Genomic DNA, 18,794 nt, shown 5'->3' on the forward strand with positions numbered 1-18,794 from the left:
GATATAAGTACATCGTTATTTTTGTGCCATAGTCCAACTATGGTCTTACACATGCATTGCCATGGCCCTGCTATGATTTTACATTTGTAGTGTCATAACCCAGTTATGGTCTTATCATCAGAATGCCATAGCTCAGCTAAGGTCTTACATATGAACGTAAGACCATGGTCCAACCATGGTCTTACGTTCATAGTGATATAACTCAGTTATAGTCTTATCATCAGAATGTCATAGCCCAACTATGGTATTACATATAAACACTGTCGTGGTCCAACCATGGTCCTACGTTCATAGTTCCATAACCCAGTTATGGTCTTATCCGTCAATTCAACCTTTTCCACAGAATGATTGTACTCAATCCCACGTTCAATCCAAACTAAGTATTAAATTCGATAATATATTTCCACTAATAATTCAATTCCAACAATAGAACACATATATAATATCCATCACCGAATAACATTCACTTTAATCAAAATTATACAAAATATAGTTTATACGAACTTACCAAGCTAAATTGCAGAAATACCAAGATATAGGGACATTTTCATAATTTTCTATTTCCCTCGATTTTCCACCCAATCTTGATCTAAATTAATATTTTATTAAATTTATTAATTTAGAAAATAAAATAATTCATTTCCTGTAATTTGGTCATTTTTGAAATTTTATAAAATTTCTCCTAAAATTTTACTTTTATTCAATTTAGTCCCGGAGCCCAAATCATGCAAACTAACCATTTTTAATGCAAACTCATGCTAGAAGAATATTCATGGCATTCAATACAGCCCAATTTTACAATAATTTCACAACAACCCTTGTACTTTTTTACTATTTCAACAAATTAGTCTGTAATCGAAAAATTCATCAAAATTACTTAATAAAATACTTTTAAATATCAACCAACATCTCAAATTCATCATTTAACATCAAGAATCATATATATTCATCAATGGCAACATCCAAAATCTTTAATAAAATCAAAAATAAAGGTAAGGTTTAGTTGAACTTAATTGTAATAATCTCAAAACATAAAAATTACAAGAAAAATAGACTAACTTAAACTTACACGCAAGAATATAAAATGGCAGAACCTCCAAGTTAAACTCCCTGGTTTTCGTCAATAAAAATATAGAAATATCCAGAGAAGATGTCTTTTCACCTTTTCTTTATCTTATTTTAATTTCAACAAATTTACAATTATGCCATTGAATCCTTTTATTTTATTATTTTCCTTCATATGCCGCCTCATCCATTTAATTTGGGTATAATTCTTTATTAAGCCCTCCTCATTTATTAATTAAACCATTTAGTCACTTAATTATTATAATTAGTAAATTTTGCAGCTTTTTCAATTTAGTTTTTTAATTAATTAACTATCGAAACATTAAAATATTTCAACGAAACTTTAATATTACCTTAATGACACTCCGTAAATACTTATAAAAATATTTACAGCTCAATTTATAAAAACGAGGTCTCGATACCTCATTTTTTAAAACCACTTGAACTAGAGTTTTATCACTGGAATCTAATAATTCATTATAAGACATAAATTATTAATTCAAAAATCTTTTTAAAACCACATTTGACTCGTAATTATTAAATAATAAAATTTATGAGCTTACTCGTCGGATTTGGTGGCCTCGAACCACTATTTCGAACACCACTGAAAATCAGGCTGTTACAAAAATTAGATATATCCTTAATCAAATCTAAACATAAATTGAATACTTTATATTTAAAACATTTTTTTTTCTGTTTCCAAACTTTTACAAAATCATGTAGATTATTCATTTCCTTTTCTTTTATTTTCTGATGAATAAAATTAAACAAATGATAAAATTGATCTAAACCTTCTTGAATATTCCCAAGCAAGCTTGATTGAAAACCGAGCATGGATGAACTAAAGAGAGAAAGGGAGCATGGAACCAAACTGGTTTGGGTAAAGTTGAGGGTAAGTTTTGTATAGTGGTCGTTTTAGTCATTTAGAGTGTAGAGCTCATTTGAAAAATTCATGAAATAACGTAGTTTCGAGAGGGCGAGAATGTTGTAGGTAAGATAGATAAAGTGGTCGTGAGGGTTGGTTAGGAGGTTAAGGGAACGGGCTCAAGAAACTTTGTTGAGGGTGGACTACCATAAATCACAACTGACGAGGTCTTCGAGTGAGGCGTGCTTGTGGACTAGGTCATTGAAAGATCCAAATTGATTCATTAAAGCGATGATGGACAATGAGAGTTTATAATTGTGGGGTGAGAATATACGAAGCAAGTTTTATTTTAGTTTTAACTTTCGTCTTTTCTTTTTTCATAAATATAAAAAAATTTTAACAAATGGAAAACATAGAAAAACTACATTAAAAGAGACGGAGAATGGAGAAAAATAGAGGGAGAAGCAAAAGAGAAAGGGAAAAAAAGGGGAAAAAAGTTAAAAGAACATAAAAAAAATATTAAATTGCTCAAAACGAAAAAATATGGGAGACCAGTTGTATAATTTAACCTAAATTTTTTGTTTGAAATTATGATTTAACGTGTCACGTCAGTTTACCGTTACACCGTTAATGACAATTAATGACCCAGTAACTAAAATGTTACAACACATTAACATAAGTAACTAAAACGTAATAATTTAAATATAAATGACTAAAATATAACATGAGGTAAACAAAATGACTATTTTAATAATTTACCATTTTATTATGGTTTTAAGTCCGAAAATATTCTAATTATAGATCTTATTATACTTTATAATGATTAATTCTTGTTATAAATATTTGGATATATTCTTTATACTTATACTTAAAATAAACTTACATATAGTAATTCAACAATATATTATGTTTAACATATAATTATATTAGAAATTGTTGAAATATAGCATGATTTTCATCATACCTTGAATTGAATAGATACGAGTTTAAAGCTAATTAAGAAAAGGTTTTAAATTTGAATTTTATTTTTATGTTGGATTTTGAATTTAATCAAAATTTAATTTAATTTTTTTTTTACTTTTCCAGTTTTTTCTTTAGTGTTCTTCTAACATGTTTATCTGTCTCTACTTTTCCAGATCCTTCAGGTATTTGTGGGTCTTTACCAAACAAACGTCAATTATTCGTTTCATAACAAAAAAAATGATTTTTAATTTAATAAAATAAATATATTAAATATAAGAGTGCAATTTTAAAATTTTAAAGATTTTTAAAATTCAATTTTTAGAACCCATCAAATTGAAACACTAATAAATTGCGATTGCATTGTTTATATAAATATTTTTTAAGAAAATCAATATTGAAAGTAGATAAAATAATTATAATAAATGAAATCATTAATAAAATAATATAAATATGAATGAGTAAAAATGTATATTATCATTTTTAAATAAAAAAGAATATTTAATAAATAAATACTAATAGGATGGTAAAAAGGGGTGGAGAAAAAAAATAAATTGGGCTGTGACCCAACGGTAAAGTAAACGGACATAAGGAGACAACCACGTGCTCTCCACGTGAACTTCAACACTCTCTCCCCCATTAATTTTTTTTTTTTTGCATTTTAAAAATAAAAATATATAAATTTAAAAAAAAATTTGTCGCGAAAATTCAGTGTTCAGTACAGCAACTCTCTTTCCCTTCTATAACGGCCATATTTTCCCGACAAGACTCCAACGGTCAGTAAGACTATTATTCTCCATCGTCAGATCTCAATATCCAACGGCTAATATCTCACCTCTTCCCATCGTATGCTCTTTTTTTTCCCTTTGAATAAATTCCAAGTACCAAAATTAAATGAAAAAAAAAATTAAAAGAAAAAAGCAATGATAGAGACGTGAAGGCGAAAGTGGGTAGTATTCAGGTGAGAGTGTGTAATGTGTATGTTATACTTCCAGTACTTGCAATTGTACAAAACAGAGTTAAAAAGAGTAACATGAAAACCATAGAAAAAAAAAATAGTGTATTAGTGTAAAAAAAGCTTTAAGCTTTTAGTTTTTTGGAGTATATAAAAACACAAACTTTTTCTGGTTTATGGTTTTTTGGGGGGTAATGAGCTTTAGAGAAACATGTTTTTCTTTTGTTGGTTGATCATTTTTCTGTTTGTTTAGGTTGGATTTCGATGTGTTTGGGGTTCAGTTTCTGCTTCCATGGAGTTATTGCCTATTGAGGGCTGTCAAAGTATGCTTCTTCTTTTTTTGTCTCCAATGTTTTTGTTTGATATTTGAAATGAGTTGTTTGTGAATGTTTGGGAATCCGATGATTGTTGTCTGTTAGGTGTTTGATTTTAGTTTTCTTAGAAATTCTTTGATTCTTTCTGGGGGTGGGATTCTATTTTATTTTTATTATTTCTTTCATTGCATACACACACATTTGTTCATATTAGGAACAATATTCTTTCAGTTTCTTTTTGTAATTTTTCATCGGATTCCTTTTCGTTTTGTTTCTTTTGGTTTCTTGAAAATTCACACACTCACTTAGAAACTTATAGATTTACATGCAAAGTTTCACATGAACACATAGAGAATTTATAGAAATTTCATACATTGCATAGTTTACAAAGAGATAGCGAAAGAAAATAGGCAGAGAAAGGGCTTGGGGGTGGGTGAATTAGTGAATTGAAATTGAATTAGTGAAAGACAAAAGAAAGAACATATATAGGAAGGGTGTAAAGACATGTTGGCAGGGTGTTCTAGTTCTACATTGTTGTCACCAAGGCATAGATTGAGGAGTGAAACATCAGCAGTACAGTTCCAAGCTTGTCATTTCCAGACTTCAATGAGCACACAAAGATTGGACTTGCCATGTAATTTTTCTCGCAAGGAAACATCGAAATCACAGACCATCAGACCAGCAGTTGAATCCAAGGCCAAGACCAGCAGTTGTTCTATCAAGCAGAACATCAGGCTGCCACCATTGACGACGACTAGCGCGCAAAATCCATTCGAAGGGAGGATAGAGATCAAAGGTAAAAGTTTGAAGAGGTTTGCTGAACAGGGTCTAGTTGATGATGAGACGGTCATTAATAGGGCAAAGAGGAAAAAGGGTAGCAGTGATGATGAGAAACCAGGTGATGATCATGGAGGTTTGAGTTTAGGCCAACTAGGTGCTGGGAATTTTTGGTTTCAACCAAGTTTATCAGGGGATGAAGAAAGGGGGACACCCCCTTTGCCATTGTCTAACAATCCTTGGATCGATTCAGTAATAACTGAACTCACTGGTGTTGGAGAAAAGGATGTTGAGACGATCCACAGGCCGGGAAAGGAAGCTTCAGGTTCGGGATCAACGAGTACTTCGGAGGAGAGTCATAGTTTGGGACCTCCACTGAATGTGCAAGCCCAGGAACATGAGAGGGGTAATGGTTCTGGAAATCCCTACCCGCATGAAGGTGCTCGTTTGGGGGCTAATGAGGAAGAGATCAACCATAGGGAGCACGAGGGATTCGAGCTCATCCGCCTACTTGCAGCTTGTGTTGAAGCCATTGGCTCAAAGAACATTGCTGCCATCAATCATTTCATATCAAAGTTGGGGGAACTTGCTTCTCCAAAAGGAACTGTTATAAGCCGTCTAACTGCTTACTATACCGAAGCTTTGGCTCTTAGAGTCACAAGGGTTTGGCCTCATATTTTTCATATCACAACTCCTCGAGAGCTCGACCGGTTGGATGATGACAATGGTACTGCATTGAGACTATTGAATCAGGTAACCCCGATTCTGAAATTTGTTCATTTCACATCGAATGAGATATTGTTGAGGGCCTTTGAGGGGAAGGACAGGGTTCACATTGTAGACTTTGACATCAAGCAAGGGCTTCAATGGCCTAGTTTGTTCCAAAGTTTAGCTTCTAGGACTAATCCACCGAGCCACGTTAGAGTTACCGGAATCGGTGAATCAAAGCAAGAACTGAACGAAACAGGAGACAGGCTAGCAGGATTTGCGGAGGCATTGAATTTACCGTTCGAGTTCCATCCAGTCGTAGACAGGTTAGAAGACGTAAGGTTGTGGATGCTTCATGCAAAGGAAAACGAAAGCATAGCCGTGAATTGTGTGTTTCAACTTCACAAGACACTTTACGATGGAAACGGAGGAGTACTTCGGGACTTTTTAGGACTCATTCGTAGCATAAACCCCATAGCAGTCATCATCGCAGAGCAAGAAACAGAGAACAACATCCTCAACTTAGAAGCAAGAGTTGCCAATTCATTAAGATACTACTCAGCCATATTTGACTCAATTGATTCCACCCTTCCCTTAGAGAGTCCAGTTAGGATCAAAATAGAAGAGATGTTTGCAAGGGAAATCAGGAACTTAATTGCTTGTGAAGGAAGCGACCGGTTTGAAAGGCACACGAGTTTTGAGAAATGGAGGAAGTTGATGGAGCAAGGAGGGTTCAAATGCATGGGGATTACTGACAGGGAACTGGTCCAAAGCCAAATGCTGTTAAAGATGTACACTAGTGAGAACTACAGTGTGAAGAAACAAGGACCAGATGGTGATGATGGGGCACTTACTCTAAGTTGGCTAGATGAACCACTTTACACAGTCTCAGCATGGACCCCCATTGATGTTGCAGGCAGTTCATCCTCATTTTCTCAGCCAAGTTAATATTTTTTTTCTTACATTTTCATACATAGAAATTCTTTGCAGCTGGTAGAGAAATGTTTGTCATTATTCTTTCATTCTTTTGTTGCAGATAAGAGAATTGGGTCATACAGTCTAGTTTATTTTTTCATACTGAGTCAGTCAATTAGTTTGATGCTTTTTAATTATTCTTTGATTCTTTTATGTAACCATGGAAATTTCATTATACAGATATGTTCATTTTCATTTTGTTGAAAGATTTTATCAGAATTGTGAACAATGTAGTTGGAAATTTCATCATCAAATTATGAATAAAAAAGGATTTCATTGTTTTGTGTTCACCCTTCATTCTATCTTGGCAGAGCTTATATGATATTTAATTCTTATTTTGGTCTAGTTTGACATAATTTAATTTTTTTTTTTTAGTATTATCAGAGGGTCAAATTTTATTAGGGGGCAAGGCTGCTGCTTGCCTCCTTTAGTTATGCCTCCGAATATTATTAGGAAGTCTAAATTGATAACCCGGATAGTAATATATCTTTTGGTTGAATATGATTAATTAGATTTCCATGTAACCTTAACTATGTGACTGAATAAAAGGAAGATTCATGTTATCACTTTAACGACAGCAACTAACAATAGTTTTAAGGGCAGCAATTAATAATATTATAAAGTTAAAAGATCAAATTATATCAAATTACAATAGAGAGATTACTAGCACTCATTGGATCGAATAGTAAGAAGCTTGATGTCCATTAACTAAGGTTTTTAAGTTTGAATATTGTGATTAGAGCTTAACCTATCATTTAGAGGTCTGGCATAGTTTTATTCGGAATTTAAATCGAAACTCAATATGATTATCCGTCACCAACATTCTAAAAGAAAAAGAGAGAGGTTAAATAGTAAATATGAACTAAAACCATGATTAGAAGTTTTTACTCTCATTTCATACTCTTCATTTTGCTATAGGGCTCAAATAGGCCCAGCCCGTATATCCCATTACCACATACACATTGGTTTAATTTTGATGATTTCTAAACTTCAAAGCATGAATATTCATATATCAACATTCTATATCTATATGCCATATTCATGTTAATTTTAGCTTTAGTTAATTTATTCAGAAATTAAACTATCACACATTAATAAAAATATGATATTATTTTTATAAAAAATAATAATATTCGATTTTCCGAAGCTAAGCAAGAACATATTCTAATATTATGGGCATAACTAATGGGGCTGGCAGGGCCCGATACCTCTAAAATAGAAAATTTTTCATTTAAGCTTTATAAAATTGTAAATTAATAAAGGTAAAATTGCACTTTAGCCTCTTAAAATGATAAAAAAATTTTTGATTTAATCCTTTAAAAACTATAAAGATATGGACTATTAAAATGGTAAAATTACATTTTACTATTGTAAAATTACAATTTAATTCCAGCCCTACAATTTTTTCTGGTTTCACTCATCTAATATCATTAACTTCAATCTCTTATATATCTATTTAATTTATGAGAAAAGGTTTAAATGTTATTGAATCCATAACCCTTGAAAGATCATGTCCAGTACATGACAATCTAAATAATCATCCATTAAGGAAACATAATATTAATTAACCAAATTTCCATGGCACCCTTTTGTAGTTTAATCCATGAGGTGATTAGATTCAATTTAAGGAATTTGATATTGTAAGGTAGAAAATTGTAGGGCATTAGATTCCAATTTTTTAAATTGTTGGTGAAAGTCGAATTTATTCTTGTTTATGGTGTAATTAATTTTATTTGCACTAAATCTACACTTAAATATAATTAATTTGGCCCCATATAATTATATTTCGTACAACTTTTATTATTATACAACAAAAAAAGAGTTAGTGTAAATCACATATTTGTCTATTTTAATTAGAGTCATACTAGATTCTCTAACTTTAATCCTTAAATTGTACGATCACAATTTTAATTACATTGATTTTAAGTCAAATTGACATTATTAGAACAAAAATTAACTAATTATAAATCAAAAGGAAAATTTTATAAGAGGTCCTTGTACTATGCATTTTTTAGATTTAGTCTCTCTGCTTAATTTCAACTTTTTCTAATCCCTTTATTTATCGAAATTTGTATTTTCAACATTTGTCGTTGGTTTCGTTAAAAGATTTGATGTTGCTTTCTTTTTTCTTTTTAAATGCTACGCTTTGGAATTTTCTGTACAATTAGGTAAATATTATATTGATTTCTCTTTTTCTTTAATGTGCAAGAAGATTAAATTATTTAAAAAATAAAAAAAATCAAACTTAATTAATGGTGGGTTTGGATGGGCGGTGGGGTGCGGTGCGTTTAGCTTTCTTTTTATCTCACACTACAGTATCTAATCTCACTGTCACTACTGTTTTTACACTAATCACAAGTAAACACACCACTCATCCAAACCCACCCTAAGAATTCAATTCCAAAATAGAGATGATTCCTTTCCTCATGCAACCCTCTCATGGTTCTTTGAATTCTTGAAAATAATAGTTACTGTTTTGGCATTTTGATCCACAAAATACCATTGAAGCAACGAATTCATGTTTTTATGACTTACGCTGTTAATGCATTCATAATTGTACTCCTTATGCAGTTGAAGGGTGTTGAACCAATCAATTCTTGTAAAAATTTGCAACTTCCGTTTTTCGTGTTCCAATATTCCTTTCTTCATGAAACTTCAACAAAGTTCGTAGCAGATATTTTGAAGCTGAAGCAACTACATATAATAAAAAGAAAAAATAGTCTTCACTTTATTCACTAATTTAAGCTTAAAGCAAAATCTAACATGAGAAAATTATTGTATTATATAATATTATTTATTTTTTAAATAATTTAATTAAAGTTAAATTGGAGAAATTATTTTATACATCCTTCCCACCACATCATCTATGATCCATTTCTATGTATTTAATGATATTTCAGCAATTTTCCTATGTCACTGATATATAATTTTGGTATTTTTTTGTGCCTTGAACCCTAAAACCAAACTCTAAACCCTAAACTATCCGAACCCAAACTTGATTGGGGTTTGAGGTTCGAGGTTTGAGATTCAGGGTTCCAATTTCAAAGTAAAAAAAAATTATCAAATTTATGGATGAATAATATGAAAAAAATTATTAAAATAATATTTTATAATTGAAAATAGATCATGGATAATGTGATGGGAATGAACCATAAAATAATTTCTCGTTACAATGAGTTAGAGAAGAGATTACTTATGGATGCGTGTATATTCATATTTCTATCGCTTTAAAATTAATAACATGATTTAATTTTATTTGTGCTTAAAAACTAAACTCTTATTATTTGTTGTGACTTCAATAAAACTAAGAGGGTAAAATATCTATAAAAATATTTATAGGGCTCATTTGACTTTCTATTTAATTATATTTGAGCTCATTTTGAAAATGATTTAATTGGTGAAAATCGGAGTTATTTATGTTTCTGAAATCAAGCATATCTGGCTCTCTGTTGTTTTCTTCATATTTTTCTAATTTTTGTTTTTTCTCTCAAATTAAAATACTTAAATATGTCGAGGACAAAGAAGATAATATAGTTAATTAATTAATTAATACGATTTAGATTATTAATTAATTAGTTTGACTTTGGGGGAGATAATAGTTTATAGTATTATACTTTGTATAAAAAATGTGCATGGGGCGGCCAAATACATGGATCATGATTCATATGTGGACATCATAATCCATGCATGCATGTAACAATCACAAAATTTGCTTCTTCTTATCTTCAATGTTTATTTATATTTAATTTCCGACCCCGTTGTATTGGTAAAGGTTGAGCTTATATGCATGTTTAGATTCGAGTTTCATCATGCATAAATTATCACGTGTGGGAGTTTCAATCTAAATTTTATTTTGATTTAAGTCTTACCATATGTGGGTTAGGTCTAGTTAGGAGTGTAAATGAGATACTAGTGCTCACAAGCTACTCGAGTTTAACTCAAAAAAAATTCGAATTCAACTCATGAGCCTTATCGAACTTTTCACATTTTTATATTATTAAATTACATTATCACCCTTAATATATCTTAAGACAAATAACTCGATTATATCTTGAGGCAAACTCGAATTAAAAAAATTTGATCGATTTCAAGTCAAATTTTAAATTAAAACTTGATACCATTCGAACATGACCAGACTTGATTACCCCTGATCCTAATTATACAAATGTAGTAATTGATTTAAGCATTAATTATTATATTATTTCTGTAAAAGACAAGCATGTCAAGTTAATGTAAGAATTAGTGGCATGATTATGCTTAATCCACCGCCGACTGGATATTTAATTTGGTGTTAAGAAAGGTGCGTTACATGCATATAATATATGTGTGTATTGAATTTTTTCTTCTTTCTCGTTTTAATATGCTCAACATTATTTTAATTTAAAGTGTTATTTTTATGTAAATATGATGTGATTAAAATAAATAAAATTTAGTAAAATACCAATAATATTTCATATTAATGAGATTTAAATAAAATTATAATAAAAATATAAATCTATTTTGGGTACCTAATTCTATACACAATTTCAGAAGTTGTTATTTGATGCTTTAAAACGTGGTGAAGAAATTAAGTATTCCTAATTAATTTGTTTAGCATTATCTTTTGTGAAACATCATTATGTATTTTATTCTTCATGGCAATAAATTTTGATTGGAATCTATTCTCAAAAGTTTTTAAGAGGAAAAAAAGCCCTTGAACTATTATAATATATTTAATCAAGTCATTATATTTATTTTATAGATAAATTATAAGCTCCTAAATTATTATAATATATTTAGTACACTAGCGGTGGAAATTTTAATTTCACAAGTGGATTTGAAATTTTGTCATGTGTTCTTAAGTTGTATTTAAAAATTTTAAAATAAATAAATAGGGCATATGTCAAAATCTCAATCTCAACCCCGATTATACAGCTTAAAAGCTTCAGATGTGTTTAATAAGATATTTAGATTAAATGTTTGTAACTGATAAAATTATTGTAAAAATTTAAAGATAATAATAACAAAATGTTTTAGTTAAAATTAAGGGTTGTAATGGGTAAACATATATAGATTAGGGGTTTATTTAACAATAAAAATAAGCATAAGGGCTTGTTTAAACATGGTATATAGTAGTTTGCAGGGCTTATATATATACACATGCATATAGAGGGAGATATGCTTATACAATATAAAATTAAAGTAATTTTACATATTTTGTAACTATTTATATGATTGATATTTTAACGACTCGATAGTTATATCATCCAAAAGTAATAGGTAAAGATGAAGTTAATAAATATTAAATGGCTAAATATTTTGTTACTCCAAATTTTACAGAATTTGAGATTTAGTCCCTATACTTTAAAAGTTAAAAATAATCCTGCACTTTTTTAGTTTAAAATCCTAGTCCAACTATTATCATCAATAATAGTTTTTGTCAAAATTGTCAACTTAACATGTTTATTTTTATCAATTATATGCCACGTCATATAAGGGTAGCCTAATGAACATATGAAGTTGACAAATTTTGATGGAAAATACCAACAATTTTAATAATTGGATTAGAATTTCCAAATAAAAAGTAGAACTTATTTTTGAACTTTTTAAGTACAAGGATTAAATCTCAAATTTCATGAAAGTAGAAGGACTAACAACATATTTTAACCATATTAAATACCATTAAGCTCTAAATTTAGAATAAGAAGCAAAATAATAATAATATTGTAACTTATGACATTGTTGGAAGGAGCAATCACAAACAATGAACATAAACCTTAATATGAACATGGAGAATACAAAAAAAAAGTTAACATATACCATAAGTCCCTATACTCTTCACAAATTTAGAATTTAATCACTGTACTTTTATTTTTAGGAATTTAGTCCCTTTATTTTTAGATTTCAATATTTAAGTCTAACTGTTAATTACACTGTTAAAATTAGTTTGCTAAATTTAGGTTAATTACAACACTATTTTTTTTATTTCAATATATCACATCAACAAATTTAACAGAAAAATGTAACAATATATACTAGCAATTTGACCTAATTTAAAATCTGAAAAATAAAAAGACAAAATTCCTGAAAACAATCAACAGCTCCATCTTGAACAGACTCAATCTTTGCCCTAAAATCAGCCACTTTGTTTGCTTCTGTTGAAACCTTAGCAAACATCCAAATCACCGTTAACATTGACATTAATAGAAGCTTTGCTTATAATGAATGAGTAATATTAAATTAAAACAGCCATTAATCTTTAATTAACCAGGATTTGGGACAAAATAGAAAGATCGAAGGTTTGTTGAGCCGGCGTCACCCTCTTGTTTATTACATGTTATTAATCAGAGGCTTCGACGGCTGCTGGCTGGTAAGGTTTTCACATTTCTGCTGCAAAATGTTGTAATACAATGGACTAAAAAAAAATGTTTTAGAAATAAATTTTGTGCAAATTGCGCCGACAGGATTATGTGAGTGCTTAATTTAGCATTATTAGACGGCTAGTTATAGTAATAAAAAAAATAGTTGTTGAAAATGCAATCAATTGTCAACCTTGGAATAAATTAAATAAATAAATAATCCTAAAATTTGGCTCAATATTTTAAAACTAGATAGGGTCAACCTAATTAATTAATGGGTGTTTCTACAAATGTCAAAAGGTGACTCATTAATTAAAATTATCATTTTATTTTGGGAGAGGAATCAAAGCTTTAATTGACTTTCATTAATTTAAACATAATTAATTTAATTAAGGGATTTTGGGTGGTTGTCAATTGGATTCCTTACAACAAAAACATATATATATATATATAAGCTTATAAATAAAGCTGTGTGATATTCATTTTAAAGACATGCGGTGGATGACAAAATCGATGGGTAAAACTATCTTTAACGTCCTTGTATTACAGGGACTAGATTAAATTAATCCCTTAATTAAATAGATTAATTTGGTCCTTACCTTATTAAAAATAATTAAATAAATTCAAATTGTAATAGAATTAATATTTACTGTATAAAATATGTCTTGAAATTTATTATTTTTTAATTACAGTTTAATTCCAAAACAAAAGATTTTATTTATAGAATCATAAAAATTTTAAAAATATTAATTCTACTAGACAATAAATGACATTTTCTAAATAGTAAATGATTTGTTCTAGTGAGTTATTCAGTTATTTAAATGAATGTTTGAATTGCATCGGTCAGTCAAATCGGTTGAATCAGAAATCGATCAAGATATCAATTCAGAGAGAGACATAAGACCGTTGACTTGCGAACCAATACAAGCTAGTTGAACATTTAAAAAAATTATTTTTATGAAGTTTTTAATGATTTATTTAATTAAATTATACGAAACGGTCAGATCGACAAACTATCGACGTAACCAGTTTAACCATTGATCCAGTTCTGAAAATCCTTGGTTATTTGATGCTTTATGAATGTAAGGAAAGATTTTTTTTTTTTTTTGCATATTCAAAGTTCATGTTTGTTTTACGATTCATAATTGTCCCTTTCAACAATAATATAATGATTGATTTTGATATATCAATTTTCTAATAAATTTCTCAAACTCTAGAACCTAGATTTTTATTGAAATAGTTAAAAATATTCCCAACTCAAGTTTGATTGAAATGGGGTATTTCTTCTAATCGTAACGTTATTCATCTCATAAGATTTGAATGCATTCAAAGATAAAATCAGGTTCTAATTTCGACCACACAATTATATTTTTAGTTTCTTTAAAATGTTAATAATTTGATAATTAAATTTAAAATTATAATTTATACCCCTAAAAAAATAATAAAATTAATTTACATAAGAATAAAACATTTAAATTTTATCTAAAAGGATGAGGCAAGGCATAATGGCATTACGCACACTTAGTTTTAGAAAATGAAAGAACTGCCAAATGCCGGTACAACAACAGTTGCAGCATCCCATAATTCAGTTGCTTATACACTTCTTCAAGAATTTTCTCTTTAAAAAGCGGATAAAGACAACAGCGGATTTGGTCGACTCATTAAAAATAAAACCAACAATTTTCTTACGTCATAATTATGATGAAAGACTACTACGTTCACATTATTAAACCCTGTTATTTCACATGTGTTTTTGTTGACAGTGTGAAAGAATGTTCTTAGATGTAAGAAATTTTGTATGTGATAGCAGACAATTATATTTAGGTATTGTATGACCTTAATTTGGGAAATATATTATTAAATGCATAATGTTATATTTTAACTAAAAATTTAATTAATAGATTAAGAAAATTAAAATTTTGAATAAAACTGTGAATAGGTGGGGGGTTGGAGTTGTCATCAAAGTTCAAATTTACTTTTGTTCAGTGGATCGATGGAAATGAAGTGACCTGGTTCAAATAACCCATGGAAGGGAAAAAGATAGTCATCCACGGAGTCGGCAGTCGCAAATGGTGACCTCTTTGGGGCAGACGAAGTGGCACGTTTCCAAATCCAAGTAACCGACATCAATGTTCTTTTAGAAACATATTAGAAAATAAACAGTAAATCCCAACTCTACACGTGCCCTTTTCCACTATAAACTCGCCAACTACGATGTTGATTTTCTGACTAATCATTTTTTGCCCCCAAAAAGGAAGTTTCTACTTTTCCCCACCACTGTCTATGTTGCATTTTCAGCCATTAAATCTAGAATTTGGATTTCAAACTTAGAAGATGAAATTGATTTAATTTTTATAAATTATAAATGAGGGAATTAATTTTCCTGGATCATAAGAGAAGGTAGTAAAACTGACCTTGGTCCCATGGTCAAATGGGAAAACAGTCCTTTACCCTCTCTTATAATATAAATAATTCGCTTTTGAATAAATGGAAATTTTATATTTTGGATGTAATTTAAGCATTTTAGCACAATATTTAATTTTGGTTGTTCAAAATTTTATAATTTTAACTTGACCTCCTCAAATAAAATTTATGTAAGCAATCATAAACTATAAAAAATATTACTTTTTTTATGAATAATCTTGAACCTCGAGATATTTTAATTTTCATGATCTGTAAGAGAGGGATAACTCTAAACTCCGAAAATATTTTGTTTTCATTGACTATAAGGGAGGGGTAGCTATGAATCTCAAAAAGATTTAGACTCATGTGAAGTACTATTTTAAACTAAGAAAATAAAGTACCATGTGCCAAATTTTGTTTTATCCTCTGAATTTCAATTCTATACATGAATCGGAGCTAAATAACATTCTAGGTAATAATGTTTCGACAAAATTCACAAGAAAAAGGAAAAAAATGGTTAGAAAAATCATTCACGTCTGATCCAAATCAGACAAGTTCATTGTCGTGGTTTATGTCGTGTAATAAGGGTGAAGAATCTTTGGAATCCGAATCAGCTTTGTTGTTGTCATTATCATCCACAGGGACGGCCCTGGTCAGTTCTTGAGCTCTCTTGGCTTGAATGTCCCAGTTGGTTCGACTCACAACCAGCAACATGGTCACCATACACGACGCTTGTGCGGCTAAAAGCCCAAGCCAAAGACCTTTGAAATCGAACCCGACGAAGAAACTTAACCACACCGCGATCGGCATCCCGATGAGGTAAAAGCATCCTAGGTTGATGTTTGCTCCTAGTTTTGGTCTCGCGGTGCCTCTTAAAACACCACACCCGGTTGTTTGCGGGCAGTTTCCGAGCTCGCAAAGGCCGAGAATCGGCAACACCGTTGATGTCAAAGCAATGATCTCCGGGTCTTGGGTGAACATTGTAGCCCATTTTTTCCTAACCAGTATAGCGAACAGCAATGCCGAAAGTCCTATCATTGAGCTCGAGGAAAGACCAACGATCGCAGCCAGTTTAGCCTTGTTTGGATTGTTAGCTCCGAGCTCGTTCCCGACTCTAGTCGATACACCGAAGCTTAACGACGATGGGAAAATGTATATCAACGAAGTGGTTTGAATCAAAATCCCCATCGAAGCCACGGTTGCTTGCGGGTTCAACAACAAACCACAAAGCAAAATCATGATCTCGTACCACCACCATTCGAGACAAACCGAAATGCAACTCGGGATCGATAAATTCAACAAATCTTTCCATCCTTTCAAGCACTCACACGAGATCCCGCCCCACGTTTTCTTGTACACACCAGAGATTTTAACGTAAACCATCAACGACAACACGAGGTTGAAATTTGTCCAAATCGATCCTAAAGCGACGCCTTTGATCCCGAGATTCAAGACCGAAACGAGCAAGTAGTTGATCGGAATGTGAAGGAGGATAGCCAAAGTAGAACAATATGTGAGAGGCAGAGTTATAGATTGAGCCCTCAAATATGTTCGCAGAGGATGTAAAAAAGATTGTGCTAAAAGATCCGGCAAGCAATAAAGAATGTAAGAATGAGCTTCATTGGCAATGTTTTCATCTTGTCCGCAAAAGAGCAGAATCTTTTTCATGTTGGACCATAAAGAAGCTATCAAAATTGAAGTCAACAAAAGCACAAGTATCATTCTTTGCATGGTGAGGCCAAGTAGTTTGTATCTTTTAGCACCAAAAGCTTGGCCACAAATGGGTTCCATTCCCATGGCTAAACCGGAAAGAACCGAGTAACCGGTGATGTTGGCGAATCCGATAGCGAGCGAACCGCCGGCTAAAGCTAGTTCCCCTAAACGACCAAGGAACAACATGGAAATCATGGAACGAGAGTAAAGCAAAAGACCTGTTAATACCATAGGCAAAGCTATATTGGATATACACTTTGCTTCTTCAATAACAAGAGAAAGACATGTCTTTTGTGGTGTTGGGTTCTTGGGGTTCAAAAGTGTTGCTAACATGTCTGTTTCTTGTACTTCAATGGAAGTAACCTTTCCATGGTCCAAACCCTGTTTGCAGCACATGATTGAGAGAGGATTTTTTGGGGGTTAACGAACGAATGAGAGAGAGAGAAAGAGAGAAGGGTAAGTGATGATGGGATTGGCTGCTGAGCTTTGGTGGGTTTTTATGGTGTTTTTAGAGACAGAGGGGGAAACAGTCCACAATCAAGGACGGCAGTTTTATAAACAAAAGAAAAATAAAGAGGGGGATGGAAAAAGAGATTATAACAAATTAGGGGTTTCAAATTCTAATTGAAAATTGGTTTAAGGGAAACACAATTCAAGCCTTCCTTTTCTGACCGACCGTGAGATGTTTACTGTTGGGTTTGGGGCCTGCAAATGTGTGAAACTATTTATCTCTAAACATTTCTACATCAAATCTCAAATATGCTTTACAAGTGTCATGTATTTATGCGAGGACCTGTTTTTAAACTATTTCACTTTGTTTAATAAAGTTCTAAACATGGTCAATTTCTACTTTTGCCTCTTCTACTATTCTTATCTTTAAGATTTAGTATTTATATCTTAATTTAGTATAATTTAATCATTTACTTTGATAATGTCATAGTTAGCGTAAAATGTACTTAAGTTGCCCACTGAAATGTTGAGATTTCTTTGGTGAGTGAAGACGATCCTCTTTCTGAACCCTTTAAGGCTCTTGGTGGAGGCGAGAGGCAACTTTGGGAATAAAATCGAACATAGACACTTTGGGCCAGACAGCCTGCCAAACTTGGTAGGCTTGACTCGAGCTTAGAGAATATTAATTTGTCTCCTTCAAATAATAAAAATATTTTTAAATTTAAATTTAATTATAAAAAATATATAAAAACAAATTGAATAGTGAAGTGGGTTTTTTGGGCAAGCTTAAGCTTGAAAAGTTTTTGGAATAGGGTAATGGCTTGGCTTGACCGACACATGAATAGATCTACTCGGGTTCAATACCAGACATGTTGAGGAAGTTTGTTGGACTTCAACAAATGACACTTGATAAACTTCTTCTTGACTTGTCAAAATACCCTAATATAAAAATATCATGATATATTAATTAATACATATATAATATGAATACATGAATATATTAAAATTTGTAATTAATATAAGGATCCATAATTTAATTTAAATAATAAAAATTACATTAAATTATAAAATATATTAATATTAATATTAATTTTTTAATAGTAAAACGAGTTTATGATTGTGTCAGTCCAGCCCGAAACAAGCTTGATCTGGAAAACTTTTTGAAAAATCAAGCCGCAACCCACCTACCTATGAATAGTTCTATATTTGACATATTGGCAATGAAGTTTTTTAAATTGTGGAATTTAAATCCACCATGAATTCCATTTATT

At 31.0% G+C, this 18,794-nt stretch overlaps 2 protein-coding genes across 2 annotated transcripts; one reads left to right on the forward strand and one right to left on the reverse strand.

Moving 5' to 3' along the window:
• Positions 1 to 3,710: 3,710 nt before the first annotated feature.
• On the forward strand, positions 3,711 to 6,909 carry LOC105789154 (scarecrow-like protein 28). Its single transcript, XM_012616412.2, has 2 exons — positions 3,711 to 3,851; positions 4,099 to 6,909. The coding sequence occupies exon 2, from the start codon at positions 4,664 to 4,666 to the stop codon at positions 6,590 to 6,592; it is 1,929 nt and encodes a 642-aa protein (XP_012471866.1). The 5' UTR covers positions 3,711 to 3,851; positions 4,099 to 4,663; the 3' UTR covers positions 6,593 to 6,909.
• An 8,806-nt stretch (positions 6,910 to 15,715) lies between these two features.
• On the reverse strand, positions 15,716 to 17,617 carry LOC105789155 (protein DETOXIFICATION 49). Its single transcript, XM_012616413.2, has one exon. It carries the CDS (start codon positions 17,467 to 17,469, stop codon positions 15,907 to 15,909), a length of 1,563 nt encoding a protein of 520 aa, XP_012471867.1. The 5' UTR covers positions 17,470 to 17,617; the 3' UTR covers positions 15,716 to 15,906.
• Between the last annotated feature and the right edge of the window lie 1,177 nt (positions 17,618 to 18,794).

This window comes from Gossypium raimondii, chromosome 2 (assembly GCF_025698545.1).
Source record: "Gossypium raimondii isolate GPD5lz chromosome 2, ASM2569854v1, whole genome shotgun sequence".
NCBI lineage: Eukaryota > Viridiplantae > Streptophyta > Magnoliopsida > Malvales > Malvaceae > Gossypium > Gossypium raimondii.